The 23517-nt window shown below is 36.0% G+C and overlaps 1 protein-coding gene across 1 annotated transcript; it reads left to right on the top strand.

The window, feature by feature from the left end:
* The first annotated feature begins 19400 nt into the window (after positions 1–19400).
* LOC145666191 (E3 SUMO-protein ligase ZBED1-like) lies at positions 19401–20483 on the top strand. Its single transcript, XM_081733262.1, has one exon. The coding sequence runs from the start codon at positions 19401–19403 to the stop codon at positions 20481–20483; it is 1083 nt and encodes a 360-aa protein (XP_081589388.1).
* The last annotated feature ends 3034 nt before the right edge of the window (positions 20484–23517 follow it).

Raw genomic sequence — 23517 nt, 5'->3', positions numbered from 1 at the left:
AGGTTCCATAGACAACGGAGTAACTCCCTGGTGAACATTAACCATGTTATTATAAAGAAAATCGTAGACTCGCAGTGAAATAGATATTGCATCAACACTGTTCCTTGGAAAGTCATGGTTTATAGTTCATTCTCATCAGCATGAAACAAGCTTTCCAGAGGCGCTATATATTGGGGCCCATAACGATATGAGGGAAAAGCTTGCATACCAATACACTCTTACCTTCTCATACCTTTCCTGTCTATGAATACAAAACTTGGTACATACACACTTCTTATCCCTATAATATTTTGCTAGATACATTTGAATTGTGTGCTTTTACCCGGAGCCACTCCAGAGTGATCCAAAGTTGATGGGAGGGATTTCTGGAGGGAAATTTCCCGACATCCTCCAAATTTTCTCTGTTCAAGTACGTTATGAGCCCCAATACATAGCACCTCTGGAAAACTTGTTTCATGCTGATGAGAATGAATATAAACCATGATTTTCTAATGAACAGTGTTGATGCAATAGCTATTCCACTGCGAGTCTACGATTTTCTTTATACTAACAGGGTTAATGGGCCCCAGGGGCTTACTCCATTGTCCATGGCATCCAATTTTCTGTGCATGAACATATCTTTGTTATGTTCATCGAATGGACTAGGTTTGATTTGGATGTCCAGATGACAGGTTCATGTCTGTTTCCTATTAGAATATACTTCTATTCATAAACGTATTTTACTTGATCTAACTTTGCACTTGCGTCTAATTCCTAGACTATGTACATTAGATGTGTGCTATGATTTTTGTGCACCTTAATTTTAGAGATAGCTTACTAATTTTTAATTTTGACCTTTTCTAAAAGATAAGGATGTACCGCACCCAAAATTTTAAGAGGGCGTATAGGGTAATATATCCATGCCTTATTCAAGAGTAGAAGAAAATATACTCATTCACATGTTCATATACTAAAATATAGCCACATCCTAGTTGAACTTGGGACACTGTATTAAAAATCTACCTCTTCCTAATTCAAATTTCGAGCCAAAATTCAAAATTCCTGCCAAAATATGAAGTATAGTTTTATCATTTTTTATCATTTTTTTATCATAGAAGGGTACAAGGTAAATCATACAAATTTGAAGAGTTATATATTTGAGCCCTAGAAAATATTTATCAAATTTTATTTTGGACGATCTCCGAATTTTGGGAATGGGTCACCACAAACCTCCCAAATTTTGAGAAGAAATCGTAAATATACCCATGTCCAATAAAGGAGAATAAACTTCTGTATATAACCCCTGTAATGTGATAGAGGCTCATCAAAGAGAGGCAATTAGGTTAATAACCAACCATGTGAGCAACATGAAAATACGAATATTTCGTAATTTTTTTACCCATAGAAGGGGATGTGCAAGAATAACTAAATTTATAAAGTTATATATTCGAGTTTTAGAGAATATTTGCCAAATTTTATTTTTTGACATTTCCCAAAATTAGGGGATCGTCAATATACCGATGTTCGATGAAAGATAATGGGCCCTATACTTAACCATATAACGTGATACAAACTCATAAAGAGGAAAATTAGGAAAAAATCTTTAATATTTACAATATATACATATATGTAATACAGTAGGGCGTCGATAATCCGAACGTCAAAAAGCCGAACGCGGTCCCTGGAAGCTTTTTACATTTTGTCTTAGTGCTAGCGATAAACAAATAATAGGGTTGTCCGTCGGCATTGTGTGAAGTCAGTGTTTTTACAAAAGTTCATCCATATGTAATTGTTTGTTATATATATTTAATATATTTTTTATTTTTATGTTCCCTTAGGCCTATACAAGTTAAGTTTTAAGTGTGAGTTACAAGAACAGTGTAATTTAGTGTACGAGCAGGTTCTTCAGAAACATTAAATGTAAGTAGCCTTACATACGGTATTGTAATTAGTGTATGTATTGTATAACCACTGTATCGATAAAAGAGCACTAACAGGCTTAAGTGCAGTGTATTTAAGTCTAAATGGCATTTTCTTGGTCATTTTCGAAAATCCGAACTATCTGTGGTCCCAATTAGTCGGATTTTCGACTTCCTACTGTACTTGCAATGCATAAACAAAGCTAGAAAACGAGAAAGTTGTAATATAGCAGTCAATGTAATCTTTGTCTCTAAAAATGTCTCATTAAGAACAAGAAGTCCCAACATGACACCTATTGAAGGCAAATAACTGAACTTATTTGTTCCTACTCTTCTTAGACATAAAAAGTAAAATCTTTAAGTTTTACGTCTCACGGTTATGCCGGTTAGGCTAAAGGAGACGGTGATGATGAGAGATAAGTGAAATTGTGGAATGAAGAAAGTGGGAGGAAACGGGAGAACCCCAAGAAAACCCACGAGCACGGTGTTTGTCCACCACAAAGTCCACACAGCGCGAGCTGGGATCAAACCAGGGACCCCAAGCACCGGAGGTGAACGCTCTACCACTGAGCCACCGCGCCCCCCTTCTCAGACATAGAGTAGCATATCGAACACACATTAGAGAACAATGTACATATTTCATGGAGCCAAATGTGACAAGGCATGCACTTTATCCACTCACATGTAAAAGACATAAGTTCCGTAAGTTTATAATAACGTACAGTACAAATTCGACAATACTCAGATATGTATGAACGATTGCACTAATTTATGTCTGAAGCAATTGTACTTTTTTCGAATAACTTCGATGTAAGTTTAGGTTGCTTACACCTTATTGATTTATTTAGATCGCAAAGTTCTTCTGAGAAGGAACAGAAGTTGTTGTAGGCCTTAGTCATTTCTATAAAGAAAAACGCATGTCCAGTCAGAATAGTTGTGTCTTACCTTCGTAGCACTTATTCAAACACTTTTGCTTCGTTTGCAGTCCCCAAAGTTAATTTTGTACTAGCCAAGATTAATCCGACCTTACCAGGCTCAATTGTTTGTTGTAGTGTTTGTCGAGGAATTTCGTATGCTACATCTGCCCCTGCGTAATGCATTCACATTAATGAACAGCCACCGCTGTATAATGCAAGTAGTCCTCTGTCCACTGCCCCTAATAGTTTTCTTTGTATATGTTCAACACATGATGTCTGTAAAATAAAACATAACATCTGCTATTAATTCCCATTTTCTTAATTAAAAAGGATTAAAAGATGTCAGACTATCTACTCTCGTGCATATATTTCTGCCTGTGGTGTAAATATTAGAAAAAAAAATCAGAAAATTCGAATTCGACACTGCTTCAGCTTAATCTTCTCGAATTGCAGACAGTACCATCACTTAGCATGTTTTACGTACAAACGGCAAATTATTTCATTCAGAATGAAAGTCAAACTATTTTCTGATGCAACAAGTCACAATAAATGTTATGTTTGCTGAACTTTCTATAAGATAATGTACTGTAATTTAAAGCATACTGCCGTGAATGCTAGAATAAGTGTATGTGGGGAGAAATGCTCATGGACCATGCCAAGTGAACTTTGTGGTGGACAAACACCGTGTGCGTGGGTTTTCTCGGGATTCTCAAGTTTCCTCCCACTTTCTTCATTCCACCATTTCATTCATCACTCATCATCACTGTCTCCTTTAGCCTAACCGGCATAATTGTGGGACGTAAAACTCAAATGCTCATGGACGCGTAGCATTGATACGTAGTAGGTAAATTACCCTGATCCCAAACACGGTGGTTTAAATACGTTTAACTTCCAAAACTGCATGCTATGGTAGCAGACTGACAGTGTTGGGAAGTAACGTAACGCAAGTAACGCGTTACTTGTAACGCGTTACTTTTTAAGTAACGTTTCCTAGTAACGCGTTACATTTTTTCAAAAGTAACTGTAACGGTAACGCGTTACAAATTTTTAAGTAACGTACCTAGTTTGCGTTACTTTTTTCGCGTTACATTTCAGATGAGTAACTACAATATATGTATACTTTTTTCGGAAACAAATGTTTCTTTCTTGTAAGTGAATTTCTCAGAATGAAACAATCGAGCATGTACTACATATGTCAGTAACCGACAGTCATAGACACACAGAGAAACAGATAAGTTCGTAGTGCCATTTGCTGTTTTTGGAAGATGAGGACAGCCCTAGGTAAATCACGTGTACTGATTGCAAGAACCTGGAAGATTTTGTCGTAGATTTTGACAGCTCCAAATCAATACATTCAGTGAGTGAACTAGGAGTGCAACTACTGTATTTTACTTTGATTGGTGTTTTTTTTTTTTTTTTTTTTTTTTTTTTTTAAATAAAGATGGAGAACTAAAGTATTTTACCGTTCGAACATTTGAAAGAATACTTTTTTTCTTAAGAGCTGAGATGGTGGTGGACAGAATTTAAAAGTAAAGTGTATGAAGTACCCCAACGGAAAATATTTATCAACAACTAGGGTGGCATAATTAAAGATTTACAGTAAGGTGTTAATATGAATAAACTGTGTTCTGATGAGCAGGCCTACTTAGTTACTAGAAAATAGTTTGCTGATGGTATGTAATATTCGAGTCCTTTCATATCAGTTTGCTTATCCTAGAGTCCCGTTGATTATAGAGTAGTGTAATGTTTCTCTACAGTATACTCTTTATTTTTAATTTTACATAACATTGTTATTATTATATAATTAGTTTAGCAGAATAATAATAAGCAACCATTTGTTCTAACGTATAGGGATGAGCACGAGTCAAGCTAAAACTCGACTCGACTCGAATTCAAGTCGAGTTTCGAGTCAAGTCAAGGGTAATATCCTCGAGTCGAGTTCCGAGCCGATTCAGTTTTTCGCGTCGAGTTTCGAGTCCAGTCGAGTTTGATAAATGGGTCGTTCGTTTTAAGTCGTTTTGAAATCATGGCCTGATTACACTGGAAGACGATAGCATGAGAAATGGAAGCTATGGAATACTTTTAGTGTTGCTCACGAGACAGGACACGGCTCGCATCTCGTCTCGTCTCGATAGCGAAACCACAAGAGATTTTTATAACAAGCTCAGCTCGGCTCGGCTCAACTGAGAAGATGGCTCGAGCCGGCTCACTTGGGATGAACCATCGCCTCGGGCTGGCTTGGTGGGGATGAGCCATGAGTTCCGTTCGGCTTACTGAGCCGAGGGCTTTTGCCGAGTCGGTTGGATGAGCTGTTGGCTTGGCTCACTTCTCGGTTCGGGTCGATAGTGAATGGGCGTGAGTCGAGCCGCTCGAGTCGTTGACAATTCTAAACCCGGGCCGAGCAGTTTTGAAGATATTTGGCCAGTGCCCTTTAACTTTTAACAGTGTTTGGCTCGAGCCCGAATACTCAACCTAGACCCTCAACCCAAACTCAGAAGATTGTGAACAATGTCCTTGACCCCTAGACTTCACGACTACCAAGGTTGGCAATCAACTAGTTTTTTAGTATTCAAATACAAACCACCTATCTTTCTTTTTATATAGTGTTGTTATAGTTGTAATAATAATAATAATAATAATAATAATAATAATAATAATAATAATAATAATAATAATAATAATAATAATAATAATAATAATAAGTTGTAGTAGTAGTAGTGTCATTGATAATAATTATAATGTCTATGTAATATACTTGAAGAATGTACTCGAAACTACACAGCGTATTTGGCTCGAGTCGACTCGAAACTCGACCCCAATTCGAGTCGGATTGGAGGAAATTTTTAGAGTCGAGTTCTCGGGTCGAGCTCAAAGATGTTTGTTTCTAGTCGAATCGAGTGTCAAAGAAAACTCGCTTGTGTCCATCCCTACGAGTAACACAGTATGGCAATTTATCAATGTTACATTATATGAAAATGTTCATATATCAAGTAAAAATTTGTCCTTGCATTTACATAAAGCGATTCAGAACGTGCAATAATAATAATAATAATAATAATAATAATAATAATAATAATAATAATAATAATAATAATAATAATAATAATAATAATAATAATACGGAAAATTGAAGTCATAATTTTTTTACATTTCTAAAATTTCGGACCTAAAAGTAACGCGTTAGTAACGCGTTACTTTCGAAGTAAAGTAACAGTTACTTTTGGGGGGCAAGTAACGCGTTACTAACGCGTTACATTTTAAGAGAAAGTAAAGTAACTTGTAACGCGTTACATTTTTACAAGTAACTTACCCAACACTGCAGACTGATATTGCACCAGATTAACAGAAGCCTGCTTTGTGCCATGCACATTCATTAGAGGCTCTGTCTACATACTTTCAAACGTTGAAATAAAACATTACTTATCAAAATTACGTACTTTCTATGTTTAACTCAGTCTGTATGTCTTAACTTTCTTCATATAATCTCATTATTGCGACTGCCTGCATTTAATGGTATCACTGTTGCCTGTTCATCTTCCTTTTGCGTATTTTTAAGGTGGTGAGCATCTTTCCCCACTGGGCATTCTTTCCTTAATTACCCTACAAAATAATTCATTTTTCTCAATATTCTCGCAAACTACGCAGAAGTTTTTACACAGATATATATCATTTTTGTTCTACTCAATGAAATCTATGTATTAGTATGTCTAACATTTGGACAATCTAACAATACTTTAGAATTCAATTGTTTATGTAATATATATGAAAAATAAATAGTTCGTATCTATTGTTGTATGATATCTCCTAACAGTGACGCACATACTTCTAAGAATGATACAAGGCACAGCTACTTCTTGTAATGTCCGTGAACCTGGACCCACCCATATCAGCACTAATTTTAAAACATATGCCAAAAGTTAGTGCCTAATTAGTACTGACGACCTATAATGTTTTTAAAAAATTGTGCTGTTACACAAACGTCAAAAAGCAAAAATAAAATATGGGTGAGGCTAGAATCACGCTAGCCCCACCCACTCAACTGATTGAGATGAAACCTATACATAAAGTTAGTATTAAATTAGTGCTGACGATACTACATAAAAAGAAAATTATTGCTATGTATCTTTTGATAAAAGTGAGGGATCTATTGTTTTCTTTGATGATGCTGCCATTAGACATTTTCGATTATATTTGACCTTTTGATAATAGCACTAATTTTCTTTTTATGCGGTATCGATGGCACTAATTTAACACTAACTTTGTGTATAGGTTTCATCTGAATCGGTTGAGTGGGTGGAGATAGTGTGAACTTAGTCCCACTAAGAATCTTTTTTGTCAACCTTTTTTTTTTTTTTTTTTTTTGACATTTGTGAAACAGCACAAATTTTGTAAACATTATAGGTCGTCAGCACTAAATAGGTACTAACTTGTGGCATATGTTTTAAAATTAGTGCCGGTATTGGTGGGATCAGGTAAATACTTGCATTATACGTATTTAACATATTAACATAGGCGTGTGTTATCATCAATAGACTTTTCTTTTATGGATTAATAAGTCATCGGTCATAGATCGGTATGGTCGGTCACGATGAGTGGTGGGTCGTGCGAGATAATGTGGTGAGTTAGTGGGAAGTAAGTAAAGATTTTATTGATTCACGCCATTCCTGGTCCCAGTTCTTACTAAACTGTTCCAATGTATACGAACTGTATTGTGTAGCAATACCATATGCTCTGTGCCATTCACCTTTAATACGTTTCGTAATACTTTCTTGACAAGTATTCCTGACTCACTCACTTGCCCCACCTCCGAAATGAAATGAATCCTTAGCATCCAGCAGTGTAATATAATGAGATCTCCATGGTGACGAATAATGCCCTCAGAAGTTCCCAAGATGTGCTTTCTCTTTGTCTTTAGCATTTTGAGTTTTTTTTTTTTTTTTACATATATTTTCAATTTTTTTGTTTCGTTCTTCAAATACTATGGTTCTTATTTTTCGTCATTTTCGTCTCTTTTCTGAAATTTTCAGTAATATACTCGTATATATATATATATATATATATATATATATATATACTCTTGGGATCCCATAAGGGCGCCCTCTCTGCTTTCACCTCGGAGACTTTCTTATTGGAAGCAGATTGGTCTCAAAGGACTCACTGATGCTTCTATAATCCCAGAAGCTTTGACAAAGATGTATCTTAATGTCGACCGTCTTCTTCTCCACCATCATAAGCCCCCTACCCTTTAGGACTTCTTTTTTCTTTTCATACCCCTTTGCTTGAAAATGAGAAGGAACTCACACTGAGGAAAGAAGAACGAAGGGGGTGATGTTTACGTTACGTAACGAAACGGAAACAGAATTCTCGGCAAAACGGGAAGATGAGTAGGTAACATCAATCTATATGCTTACGGTCTTTTCTACACATCTTACCTTCTATTAAATTTTATTTAATATTAGCTGGGGAGATCGATCATGTTTCTAACATGCCTATGTTTACAGACGGATGTAAAAGCTTAGAATTATCAACCTACTAAGACAGTTTCCGCAAAAAGAAAGACTCTACTTTAATTAACAAAATTGAATTTTGTGATAGTACGTGTATAAACAAGCACATAATGTAAAATCTACTTTGATACTGTATGGTCGTTTATAGAATACAAAAGTTAGTTATAATTTGTGTGAGTGAGATTCTTCGTTGATTCCTAAATAAATCAGCTTCAGCTTCTGTACGTAAATAAACAAACTTGATAGGTCATATAGTCTTTATAAGGAAATTGAATGTCTCAGACATTCTCTAATACCAAACTTTGGAAAACTACAATATATGTAGTTGCAATGTAATTTGCGGTATTTCTACAATAAGCATATTGTATAATTTTATGTACAGTCCGCAGCAAAAAACCTGTAACATGAGCATGTAAGTTTATTGTGAAACTACGCCTAACAGCACAGGGAATCAACATAACGTGTAGGTGGCAGGAATCACGCGAGGACAATTCTCGACGTCCTCCCCTGCACACATTTTTTGGAGCAAAAGACTTAGTTGTTTTACAATTAACTTATATGCTCACGTTGCAGTGTTTTTCTGCGGACTGTACCACTGAAATATAGGTTTAAACGTAAAAGTTATTTGCTTAGTTAGAACACTTGTAGGTAGAAAATGCCCACCTTAAGACAAGCGAAGAGCCCAAGATAAATCAAATATAGCACAATATTAGAATTTCATTGGTCGAGTGAGCGGACCTGTGTTCGAGTCTCGGCGGAAACACTCGTTCGAAAAAGTGTGAAAGCATTTTTAGACTAGCCATCCTGAGTGAGGTCTTCCTTAGATTCCTTCATTCACACCAGGCAAATGGTGGGATGGTACCTAGCACAATGGTCCCAGACCGCTTCCTTTTTTTCTCTCCAATTTCCTGGATAGTGTGATTTCCAAGGGACGTCATCCCTCACACATGACGAATTAACATGACCACAGATGTCGAAAACTCAAAAATCCAATTTCCAAATCCTTTAATTGCTCGAGCTCAGTAACACAGAATAGAATAGGTTGGTTAGATTTGAGTTTAGCGCCCCTTTCAAAATTAAGGCTATATGAGACTTGAGCCTACAGTTTAACATGGGTATGAATCTGACAGGTGCAACAAGTGCTACTGGTTCTTCATTTGTAAATACAATCGTCTGACATATCGTCCATCGTTACGGTCTTTACTTGTCACGGTCCTTCATCATATAATATCGAGTTCTTGAGGGCTCATACATACATAAAAACCTTCACATACCTAGAATCTTACCTAGAATCATACCTAGATAAGCGCACATACCTAGAATCTGATCGATTCGATACTATGACGTATAAAGACTCTTTTAAGTGCAACACTTGGATGTTTCACGGATGCTAGTTTATAAAGGTTATATTTGTAGTTTTAAAAGTTTGATTATTCCTATATATAATAATGGAACAAATCTATATTAAATTTCATTTTCGTCATCCATAAGATAAATAAACCTAGTATCCTACTGAGATCTATTGTCAGCGCTATAGAAAGTTCTACCTACCATCTAGCAAAATATTTAATGTCTTTCCTACAGCCATTAGTTGGATCTTGCGAACTCCATGTGAAGAATTCCACAGAATTTATAGCAGTTCTTAAGAAAATACATTTATCTCCAGATAACATTCTTTTCAACTTTATCTCTCTTCATGAAAGCACCGATTCAGGACACATTGCGATTTCTAGAGAAGTACTTTCCATCAGGCATTGTTTAGTTGTTTCGATATATGCTAACTTCTTATTTTCTCTGCAAGGGACAATACTATGAACAAACTGATGGAGTTGCCATGAGATCACCTCTCGCCAGCTGTGGCCAATCTGTTTATGGAGAATTTTGAATACCAAATCTTACAGTCAGCACCACTTAAACCAACCAATTTCTACAGATTATGTGAACGACATTTTCGCTGTTTAGCCCCATGAACAACAGTTTCTACGAACCTTTTTTGATATCCTCAACAGCCGCCATCCTAACATCAGTTCCATTATGGAAATAAAAAATAACGGGAACTTAACAATTTTTGGACATTCTCATTAGAAGAAAACCTCACGGCAGCCTTGGATACAGCGTATAGAGGAAACCCACACGTATGAAACACTACCTTAACAACAATAGCTTCCACCACAAGTATCAACGCACAACAATAATGGACAATTATTACGTACAACCTTTGTCATACCAGATGAAGAAAGCATACAGGCCGAACTCTAGCATCTGAAACCCATCTTTCAACAAAATGGCTACAGCAATACATACATCAGAAGGAGCTTTAAAAGGGCACTATGTCGTCATCCAATCCAAGATAAAAAGGAAATGAAAGACGAGTAGGAACTCCTGTCTTCTACACACGGGCCAACTTTTAGGAAAACTCAGCAGAATCCTACGAAAACACGGGATAGAAACTCGGGACCTTGCTACGTCCAGTAAAAGATGATTTAGGACTTAGGATAAAGGGAGTGTACCGAATTCCATGGGACAGCCTATATTGGACATACTGAGTGTATGATCAAAATTCAAAGAAAAGAACATTCCGATTACTTCAAAAGAAAAAATCAGGATTAGCAGACCATAGCATAACTGAGGCTCTTTCTCTGAAACAACTTTGAAAGCAAAGTGTTCAGTCTACGTGGAAAGAAAAGTGAATGAAGCAATAACAATATTAGAAGGCAGCAACCTCAATAGGGGTCTTCAACTCAGCCACACATGGCTTCCTCTCATTGGAATAAAATGTATACAAAATATCCAATCAGGGCTAGCCAACCAACGTAGTTAACCAGCCAACCACAATTGAGAAAATAGACCTTGTGTGATTAGACGTCCCCATTGACCGATCGAATTCCGACCCCTTCCTGCTAGCGCCTATATAATAAAGGCTTTTTTGTCTCTCATACTTTCTCCTGAAGAAGATTAGAGTGTTGTCGGTTCTCGAAGTTTTGGATGGCGTAGAATTCACCTAGCTGACTGCACGATGTTATCCTCTTTCATGGCACTTTTATTAATAATAATAATAAAAAAAAAAAACCTCTGGCGCTGGCGCAGTAGATTTACGCGTATTTAGACTCTTAAAACTACTTCCACGAGATCGCCGCTCAGGTATTTTACTGGCCTGTGGAAAATATACAGGGAGGAATGACATGGTATTCCTATGCCAATGCTTAAACGTAGTTTGCTGTAGTGAAAATTGGAATGCCAAGTAATAGTTCACATTGCTGGTGGCCCGCTGTTTGCGAAAGAGCTTCTCGTAGAATAAGTGTACTTGCAAAATTACGGATCAAACCCGATTAGCTTTTCGTATAACAATATGGAAATAGTGTGAAATGATGTATAAATTATTTATCATTGCACACAATACAAAATGTGATCAACAAGTGCGGAGATCGTAGTTGCACAGTTCCATCTATCGATATTGTATCCGTTTCAACTGTTAAGCCCGGTAGCGTAAACCTTTGGTAAGATCAGTGTCGAGTTTGAACGAGTTGTGACATGTTAGTTGGCTTCCAGAGGCAAAAGAGTTAGGACGTATTAAGAGTATCTATCGCGCACCAACATTCACTAAGTTTTGTTCTAAGCTGCAAAAAGTGCCAAAGTAATTGAAATGCCAAAACCACTATGAAATGTCAGAACCAGTGTATGGCGATCAAACGGTGGCATTGAAGATTATTTACAAGTGATATGAGCGATTCAAAAGCGGGAAGGAGTCGGTTGAAAACGACCATAGATCAAGACGTTCTTCGGCGTAAAAAAAATAAGTGAAAATGTGCAAAAAGTGGCACAAATAATTTGTTCAAACAGGCGAAAGACCATTCGAGAGCTTTCCGAAGAACTAAATATCTTGTATGGGTCCGTGACAGTCGCCACACTCTCCTTTTGATTCGCGAGGTTTGGGCCGAAAAAATATTCTTGTCTGTCCACATTCGCTGTGCTCTCCATATGAGTATAGCACTGTGTGACTTCTTGCTCTTCCCAAAAATTAAAATCGTGCTTAAAGGATAACGTTTTGACTCCATTCCCGACGACAGAGCATCTGAATGAATTTTCCAAAAGAAACCTTCCAGCTATGCGTCCAGCCGTGAATTCAACGTAGAGATAAGTGTATTGCTGGCCAAGGACAGTACTTTGAAGGGGATTAAATCAAATTCCATGTAAGTGTGTTCCTTTGTTTCTATTAAAGTTATTCACCGTATTTTTTGATAACACCTCGTACATTACATCAAGTGTTGTTTTATTCTCCTGACTTTAACCCTCTGTTCTCTTCTCCTGATTTACAAGTGTTGTTTTATTCTCCTGACTTTAACCCTCTGTTCTCTTCTTCTGATTTACAAGTGTTGTTTTATTCTCCTGACTTTAACCCTCTGTTCTCTTCTCCTGATTTACAAGTGTTGTTTTATTCTCCTGATTTTAACCCTCTGTTCTCTTCTCCTGATTTACAAGTGTTGTTTTATTCTCCTGACTTTAACCCTCTGTTCTCTTCTCCTGATTTACAAGTGTTGTTTTATTCTCCTGACTTTAACCCTCTGTTCTCTTCTCCTGATTTACAAGTGTTGTTTTATTCTCCTGACTTTAACCCTCTGTTCTCTTCTCCTGATTTACAAGTGTTGTTTTATTCTCCTGACTTTAACCCTCTGTTCTCTTCTCCTGATTTACAAGTGTTGTTTTATTCTCCTGACTTTAACCCTCTGTTCTCTTCTTCTGATTTACAAGTATTTCTTTCTCTCTCTAGGATTTTATTTGCTTGTTTGTTAATTTAAATTCGCCCTTTAGATACTAATAATGTATTATCTCTCTGTTACATAACACAATTTTAAGGCATCCACATTTCTGTTTTGATCTTGTAGTTTCATTCTGCATAGGATAATGAAGTCTTGTTTCATAGATTCATCTAACCTAAAAGAGCAAGACTATCCGGTTCTTCAGATTTATCTATTTTACTTATACGTACAAATTAAAAGTATGTTGAATCAAAAGTTATTTGAATTTGACACTGATACTATAGACTTTAAAAAAAAAGATCAAAAAGTGTTCCTATCGAAAATAAACAGAAATTCCTCTTCTCGAGGAAATAATTAAATCTTCCTTTCCCCTGAAATTGAGCAGCGATTGCGTTTTTCCTAGAAATTAATTGCATGAGAAAAGAAAAAAAACATAAGTTTTTCCTCCCTGTTCATTTTCCAGAAAACTACACAGATATGCAGCTCAGGTGTTAATTCGAATATTTCATTTCAATGGTTTATTACATTCAAAGCCCAAAAGGCATTGCAGTGTTGTAAGTTAGTAAGCTTTTTCTCCAAACTCCTGTATGAAAATAAGCTGATTAAACTACAGATTCTATGCTACATAAAAAAATCCAGTCTTTAATTTGTATAGTTTGTTTCTACATGTTTATATATATTGTTTATTGATTACTAATGCATGGGAATTGCCTGTTTTTCCCATGGGAAGAATAGATTTAAGGGAAATGTTTGAAAGGTGTATTTGAATCATTTCATTTCTTTACAATGCATATTTAATTGACATTAATTAACAAAAAATTCTCATCTGTACTCAAATGGTAGCTATGTTTAAAAATGCATTTTTAAATGGATTATCTATTTACTCAATTTTTGCTATTACACGAATGCAAAGTTGGAAATTAAAATATTTCTATTCTTTTCTCGGAAGTGGAGTTTTTTTAAATGCATTATGCTAATAATTAAGGCATAACATTTTATATCACAAATGTGTCCTTTAAGTTTTGTGTTAACAGTTCAACAGTAGAGTCTCCCTACCAGTATGAAAAAAAAAATGGAAAATGTTTGCACTCCACTGCCTATTTTCTTACAAATTGTCCAAATAGTGTAGCTAAGAAGCGATGACTAGAAGAGAGATTTCTTGCAATAACAGTGTGAAACGTAGCATTACGCCATTGTTCATATACGTATAATAAACTTCTATAATATCTTAATATATGCAATTTTATATGTCAAGTATGTACTTCACAACTCTATTGTGCAATATAAGCTGATTTAATCTGTATATCTATGTAATTTTGCCATGTTATGTGCAAAGTAGAAAAAAGCACCGTTATAAAGGCTAGTGACTCAGTTAACCCTTATTTCTATACACGTAACTTTCAAACGTTTAGGAAGGCATCGAGGAATAATTTTACCCATAACCTGCTAGAAGATATTTTCTGATATGTTTGTAGGAAGGTTAACAGTTATGGGAATTAAGTTATAGAAGATAACCGTTGCGGCTTCAGATAAATTAAATCAACTTTTGACAAAATAATACAAATCATAAGTGAGAAATTTGTACTACACACGAATTATCCATAAATTTTAAGAAATTGTTTCAGTTATGCTAATCTTGGATAACTCCGAAATTCTCAAGAGGGTATATAAACTTGAGGGAGACCAAAACACAACTCAAACTCTCAATAAAGGCCAATGTTTCTGACTTTTTCGGAGTTTATAGAAGGTTGAAAGAGAAGAAGAGGACTTTATATCTTTTATTTTTTATAATAATACAAGAACCTACATTACGCTTTATTTATTTATTGATTGATAACTATGTTTTATTCTTTTCCGAATTTTCTTTCATTTCAAATTAGTTTTAACAAATATCGGAATACAAATATTGTTCAAAAATCCTTATTTTATGTCTGTTTATTATTATTTTATACATCACCATTTATTTCATCCAAATAAACTAAATCTATTGAAGTTGAATTTCTTCTTTTATAACAGTGAAGCAAGTTTGTAATATATCATAAAAATTAGACAAAGACTCATAGCAATAATATGAAAGTAATGTTTAAGAATGAGTTCATGTGCACCACCTTGAATCTTAAAGTTGATTAAGTGCAAGTTTTAAGTGATTCTTAATATTTTATAACGGGCAGGATCTTTCAGAATTCAAAATCCAATTACGCTGAGGCATATGATGAATTACTTTGATTCAAAGTGGATATTGACAGCAAATTATTAAACTTTACATACTGTAATGCGATTTTATTTGTGCTCCCTTCTTCACAGAACTGCAGAAAACTTCAGTATAATGTTAGGTAATAAAGCAATATTTTATTCTTTAGGATATTTGTTGTTGAAATAACTTGACTTTCTTTCTTTATGGAAGTTAAAATTAAAATTCTGTTCTAAAAGTAGCAGCGCCACAGCGTACAAAACATAAGAGAGTTTGGTTTCTTTGGTATAATAATGTCTTAATCAATATTGAAATTGAAAATGGTAATATATGTATACCACTGTCGGTTTCAACAGAGAGATTAAAGCAGATATAGAATACGCAGGGTTTATTCCAGGTAGTTGGCAATGCTGGCTGACGGGGCGGAGCTTTGAGAAGAGAAGTTGGTGGGGGGATCTAAGCTTGGAAACTAGACTGGTATCAGTTAGTGATGGGCTGAATCGAATTCTTTAGCGAATCGAATACGTATTCGAATACTGTACAAACGAATCGAATTCGAATTCGAATACTACGAATACACCATATATATATATATATATATATATATATATATATATATATATATATATATATATATGTGTGTGTGTGTGTGTGTGTATGTGACCAATTAATATTGCACATTCATAATCACCTTAAGGGATTTATGAGGAAATGATTGAAGAAATCTCAATAAATTAATAGTATTCCAACGTTTTCATGGTAGCTTCTGTACAAATACACACAGTTGTTTATTATTTCTTTATCAATTTTCACAGCTGACTGGCTAAATAGTTAGAAAGTAGATGTAACAATATTTATTGCATTCATTAAAGACAAGATGAGGTTGAAACCACCTTTCCACTACAAGCTCTCATCTCACACTGAGAATTCGGATTCGGACAGCTGGACTCAGAAGAACTCGATGAATTCGAATTCACGGAAAGAGCTGGGGATAGACAGAGAGAGTATTTCAGGAGGAGGGTTCTTTCACGCGCGAAGTGGATTGGTTGGATATTGAACTGTTGTTTCTTGTACTGCACGAGAATGAACCTTGCTGCCTTTACAATAAGGGATAATTTTGCAAACAATAGGAGACGTTGACAAGTAGGTCAAGGCGGATGGGAACACATGAATAAACCAAGTTTTTACTTCTGCTAGGTACCGCGCTTAGTGTATTCGGTGTATTCGATTCAAGAAGCGAATTCTTTACCCGAATTCGCAGTCTTGCGCAGGCGCAACTCAACAGTATTACCAACGATAGATAAATTACAAGAGAGAAAGTATAAGCCAAGAATAGTTCTTTAGTTTATGACTAGATCAATCACTGCGAAAGAATAAAGAATACTTGTTGCTAAACGAGAATGCGGAAAAGGTAAAATAAATAAATAAATATACATTTTTTAAATACTTAATTTGTAACACCGTAAGGTGAATCGAATACAAGTGGCAAAACACCATGCTTGAAGTGAATGCCTTGAGATGTACAGTCAGTGACAAAAGTTCTTTCCCTTTAATAAAAATTCCTTCTGCGAATAGCTTTGGAAAGGATATGAGTACAGTTTTCACTAAATTAGAGATGGCGTGATTTTCTGCAAATTACAAAAACTACTCAAATTAGTAAATTCGTTTGAAACTTATAAACGAAAGAAATTTCACCGAAGGGAAAGAACCTTTGTCGCTGACTGTACATCTGGACGCTAGTGTCACTGATAGGAGAAAACCGTAATAAAAATACGTATATTTCAATTAGATGAAAGAACAGTCATTTACATTATTTTGAAATCATTTATGCCAATTTAAAACTATCCTATACATTAAGTTCCATTTAGTTACATTGTTATAAAAATAGCAAAATTTACATCTTTATCATATTCTTCGCATTAAAAAAAAAAAAAAAAAAAAAAAACTTTCGTTACCAAAGCCTGTAACTTCGGCGTCAGCCCGTCACGTCTAATAGATTATGTCCTTCGGCGATTACTCTTCCTGGAATAGCGATGAGAAAGGCCTTCGTGAGATAATCACACTGGCACAAATCCCGGGTGATGTCCTTCGGGGTGTGGTACATGCCCCCCAATAATCCGATTTAAAATATGTTTTTAAGGGGGGATGGGGGGATGAGATTTGTACCCGACCGCCACAAAGGAAAGAGATGAAATTAATGTTGCTTGTTTCATTTTTAGAAAAAATCGTATTCTTTAATATTTCAAATTGAACATAGAGTCCTGGCACATTTAGGTTCACATCAATCTGTATTAATTACGCTCATGCTACTTGGACAAATTGCAATAAGTAGCAGAGGAGGATATATCCCTCTCCTCATGCTGGAAGATTGTCTCAGCTGTAGATACGGGCACAAATCCTAGGGAAAAGGGGGGACGTCCCCCCAATATTGGAACTAAGGGACTTCCCCAATAACATCTCTGATCCTCCACAACATTGTTTTTTAACTTCATAAATATTTTGAGCATCGATTAACAAAAGATTTATGAGGACGTCTTACTCTCCCCCTCAATGTTGAAGACAGGTAGTGGATAGTAAGCGAAAGGCTTCTTTACAGCTGAAGCGAATATCCACTTAAAAATTTAGCATTACACCCCTGGTTTCAAGTGTATCATTTCTTCTTGATTTCTGCTTATTTTCTGTGAATCAAAAGTTGGAAATTTAGAGCAACTGTATTATAGAAATGTCTTTATACCTGAACTTCTTCTTCACATCTCGTTTCGGTTCCAAAAATTTTCGTTGTACGTGATCGACAACAAAGAAAGCATACTTTGCTCGCTGCAAAACCATATGCAGAGCAGATTTTCGGGCTTCCTGTGACCCAGGCAAACAATGACCTGTTCTATTTATAACGTTTGACATTGCTGGCTATTTCTTTTGCAAATATCATAAAGAAACCTCCAAGCAACTTTAGTCATATATTTAGTAAGCAGTTTAGAGTTTGTGTGTTCGGTTGTGCATTTTGTGTGTCCCCGTCTCGTGAGTTCTATTGCATTATAAATTCTTTCATTTTCAGTTGCGCCTTTGTATTTATCATTATTACTATTACTTTTTCGAATTATTTATTATTATTGTTACTTTTTGCGAATTTATTATTATTATTATTATTATTATTATTATTATTATTATTATTATTATTATTATTATTATTATTATTATTATTATTATTATTATTATTATTACTCTTTTGCGAATTATTTTCGTACTCTCCACGTGAGTTATTTTCTAATAATCGAGTGGTGTATTGTGAAAGGTTCACAATGAATCGCAATCAAAAACGCTCCAAAGTGTGGGAATATTTTGTAAAGAAGTCCGCTAATAGTGTGACTTGTAATTTATGTAAGCAAGATTTTAAGTATTTCGGTAATACTACCAATATGAAGACACATTTGAGCAGGAGACACCCAACTATAGACACGTCTATGAGACTACTTGAAGAAGTGGAGCGGATGGATACGGAGACATTTGAAGCAGTCACTGTACAGCCATCAACGTCATCTACAGTGGAACCATCAGGATCCACAGTGCAACCTTCAACATCATGTCCACCAACAGTTAGGGTACAAGCACAGCCGTCGTTAAGCAAAAAATCTCGTCCGCGGCAATTGGTACTTTCTGGTTCAACAAGGGGAAACGAATTGTCCGAGGAACAAATCACCCAAATTGACAGGGAGTTAGTGAAAATGATCGCTAAAGACTACGAACCACTTTCTATCGTGGAAAGAAAGGTTTTTTTGGCATATTCCAAAAAACTCGAACCTAGATATAACCCTCCTAGCCGGAAAACGCTCACTACACAGGTACTACCCCGTGTATATAATGAAGTGAAAAATGAAGTGCAGAGTGTCTTAAGTGCCGTGCAACATGTTGCCATTACTACGGACATATGGACCTCCGACAACACAAAATCATTTTTGACTGTTACTGCTCACTGCATACACAGTCAAAAAATGAAATCTTTTGTCTTAGGAACAAAAGAAATACAAGAAAGGCATACGGGGGCGAATATTGCTGAACGTATAACTCAAATTCTGAATGAGTGGGGTATACGCGATAAAGTCGTAGTCGTTGTCACGGACAATGGTTCTAACATGGTCAATGCTGTGAAAGATCACTTAAAGGCACCACATATTCCGTGTGTAGCACACACGCTTAATCTCGTAGCTACCGAGTGTATAGCCGCAGTGTTGGAGGACCTAGTGAAGAAGTGTAGGGCGCTTGTCACGTATTTCAAACAAAGCTGTGTTGCTACAGAAAAGCTTCGTAGCGTTCAGAGCAGCTTTAAACACGTTGAATTGAAGCTAAAACAAGACGTCGCAACCAGGTGGAATTCCACGTTAATAATGTTGGAGAGACTGCTTGCAGTAAAGGAGTCATTGTCTGTTGCTCTTCTGTCTTTGCCCTTAGCCCCCAGTGCAATTGATGCCACGGAGTGGAGTGTAATAATTGATTGCATTCCACTCCTCAAACCACTCGAACTGATGACGGTGGAGTTATCTGGGGATTCTTATCCAACATTATCGATGGTTGTTTCCCTTATACGCGGAGTGCAGCACGCCATCAAGAACATAAAACCTACGACAGATGAAGGCAAACGCATACAGACATTGCTGATAGATAGCATTGCTACGAGGTTGGGATCAATGGAGACATGCAAAACTGCAGCAATTGCTACATACTTAGATCCACGATTTAAAAAGGCAGCATTTGGCATAGAGCAAAATGCTAAGTGTGCATACAAGTGGGTAAGTGAAGAACTTATCTCACTTTGTGAAGAATCAGATGCAGGAAATGAATCAGCAGCAACAGAGTACGTTGCACAGCAGGAGACGCAAACTACGGCTTCCAATTCGATTTGGGCTCACTTTGATAACAAAGTGGCTCATATGAGAACCACGTCGGTAGTGAGCAGCAGTGCAAATATAATTCTCCGACAGTATTTAGGAACGCCCTATATGGACAGAAAAAGCGATCCTCTTGTTTTCTGGGGGAAACAAAAGCAAACCTTTCCAGAACTTACAGAAATGGCTTGCAAATATTTGTGTATCCCTGCCACTTCTGTTCCGTCGGAAAGAATATTCTCAAAGGCTGGATATATTCTTAACGACAGAAGAAACCGACTTGGATCCAAAACATTGGATACACTGGTTTTTTTAAACACCAATCTCTCGTGAAGACAATGTTCGTGAGATGATGAGTTTTGTATATAATAACAGTGTTTATATGTACATAATAGTGTGTGTATGTGAATGTGTGTGCTTGTGAACATATCGGTGTGTACAGTATATATATCTATATTTTGTCGAGTCTGTACTGATGTAAGTGACTATCTTGAAGATACCGGAATACGTCAACCAGCTGTTCATATCTGCTTATCTCAATGTAGGTATAAATAGGTAAGTTGAATTAAATATCTTTTATCAATAACATTTTAGTGCCAAGAAAAGTGTTATAGAATGTTACATATTATTTAGTTTTATATCTAATTTTGGTTGGTCATTTTATATTTAATGTTATATCTAATTTCCAAGTTTTTATTTAACTTCGACTTTATACGAGAACACGGTTTGTTAATTAGAACAGATGGGCAAAAGAAGAAACTAATTTCCTTTTTGTTAAAAAAAACAAAACAATAATCTTTGTTTTTAAGACTTTACTTCCGAGAAAAATAAACAGAAAAAAGCAAATATTTCAATGCATATGTATAGATATTCTAGGGCGGGCACATATATAGTCTAGGGGACTCAACCCGCCCCCTTAAACATGTCTGACTTCAACACTGTAATGCAGTCATGCGACTTGTCCTTTACACATTAGTACGAGCTTAACATCAAGTTTGCAACCAATTTAATATATTACGAATTACAAATGGAAAAATGCTTTCTTCTTGCATATACCTTCCTAAAATATTAGAGGGTATGTTATTAGTAATTAATGCGAATTATTATTATTTTACAACATTTACATGAATAGAGTAGTAGCATAGTAAAATTTTGCAAATACGAGGAACTTAAATGATTATATCTTTTTGGAAAAAATAAACCGGATTGATTATAAAAGCATTACATTTAATGGAAATCAATGGAAATTCCGAGCAATATAAACTTTGCAACTTCTAAGTTATCTCAGAATTAATGTCGTTCCGGTTTAAGGTGCAGTTGTGAGTAAAAATGAATCATTCGCGCATTTTGAGATAAAGTGGTGTTTAAAGTATAAAACATTTCAAATACAGTTTCCGTATCCATGAAGGCATGTAAATGTACTTTTGCAGGGCAATACTGGACCAGATTGCTTTGATAGTGAGTAAGCATTTTGAAGTGAAGAGAGAATTTGACGCTCTTTTCCTATTTCTCCATAAACATCTTGTGCTATATTTCTTTCTTTCTTTCTTCCTTCCTTCCTTTCTTTCTTTCTTTCTTTTTTTTTCTTTTTTTTTTAACGCGAATTAATGCTGAGCAAGTGGTAGCGAGTGAAGTGTAGTTAGTTAAAGACAGGTTACATTCTTTCGTTTCTCATGGTTAATAGAAAAAAGAAAATTTTGTGTTGAGAGAAAAAAAGAATTATTCCTTCATTCATTAACAGGCCTTCAGAGAAGAAATGGGTGCATGACAATAGTTATTTGGTTTCACAAATATTGGATTAGTAGGCATGTGAGATAAATAAAAGATATCAACTGTGCAACAAGCATACGCCTAACATATTCTTGACCTACGGTACGAGTTGAATTGAAGTTTAACGTCCCGTTCAGCAGCGAGGCTATATGAGACGTGGACCTACTGATTAACGTGGAATCCGAACCACATGAGCTCCCGCCGGGAATCGAACCCAGACCTCCCACGCCAAAGGCGCGTATGCTAACCGCTTAGCCACGGAGAAGCTCTCGACCTACGGTACGAAGTGAGGTGGGGTGATCAATCTCACGGTAGACCACCTTTATCTTCCGAAGGTGTCCAGGAATGCCAAGGAGACGGCGCGACGCTGGTACTCAATTTGATAGAAGGTTGAATGCACCTCAGAGCGCCAGGCATAGGAACAATGCGAGAAAGTCTGTAGTATCCTGGCCGGGATATGAACCTGGGCCTGATTCGTAAGATGCGCTACCGCCTGAGCCATGGCGACTCATAATGTGAGATAAATGTTTATTCGTTTTTCTACGACACCGCTTCAACCATTACTTCTGATCATATCGCCAACCACAAAATAAATATCACGATTTTTATACCTCCTATTTGCACATGAAAAGATAGATTTTTAAGGGACTAACAAAATTTAAGGGGAGGCAGTCCACCTACCCCTTTAACTATGTGCCTGTACATAATTTGATATTTTTAGCAATTTTTGTGAACTTTATAAAAAATCTTAAACATAAATAAAAATGAAATAATTTAAGTCGCAAATCTTCACACATTTTATAAACGCTTTTATTGTTACGCAATGTCAGCAGAGTTGCTAGTAGTTAGCCAATCATGCTTATATTATCCCTGTCTGTCCAAACAAAGAGCTCTTCTCAGGCTAAAAATGTAATGAATTTGTATAAAATACAAACAGGTACGAGTCGGCAAAATTATTATATAAGAGGAAGGGCAAGGAGCAATGGGTATGTGTATAACGTTTTGTTTATCGCATTCTTTCTTCTGCATGGAGTACGGCCAGGCCTAGTGTATTCGGTGTATTCGATTCAAGAAGCGAATTCATCATCCGAATTCGCACTCTCGCGCAGGCGCAACGGGAACAATATTGCCAACGATAGCTGCACGAAAAAAATAAAAAAGGGAAGAAAAAATTAAAGCGAAAGTAAAAAATCATTTGCTATTGTATGTTAGGGATCGTTTTTTTTTTTTCGCTTTTATATTCAGAAAAAAAATAAGGTCTAGAAACCCTGTAAAAGAATAAATGCCATCATTTCTTGTAGCTGAATTAAGATGTAGGGTAAAATAGATAACCTAAAATATGACTGAATTGGTAACACTGCAGGTGAATTCGAATACTAAAGTATCCGAGTCTTCTGTCTGCTTTGCAGCTTGCTTGGATGCATTGTGGTTGTAGTCAACTTTAGCAGCGGAAGTCTGTTGCTTTCTCGTGCTGGAGGCAAGGAAATGGGAGAGAGAGAACTGTGTAATTCTTTGTTATTTGTGGTATTCTCATGATGGAGATTTAGCGTGGTACGGTACGGAATATTAAACAACACTTTTTTTTTCTTTCGAAAAT

The sequence above is a fragment of the Thermobia domestica genome, chromosome 12 (genome assembly GCF_964235325.1).
Source record: "Thermobia domestica chromosome 12, izTheDome1.hap1.1, whole genome shotgun sequence".
NCBI lineage: Eukaryota > Metazoa > Arthropoda > Insecta > Zygentoma > Lepismatidae > Thermobia > Thermobia domestica.
This window is presented reverse-complemented; position numbering and strand designations above follow the sequence as displayed.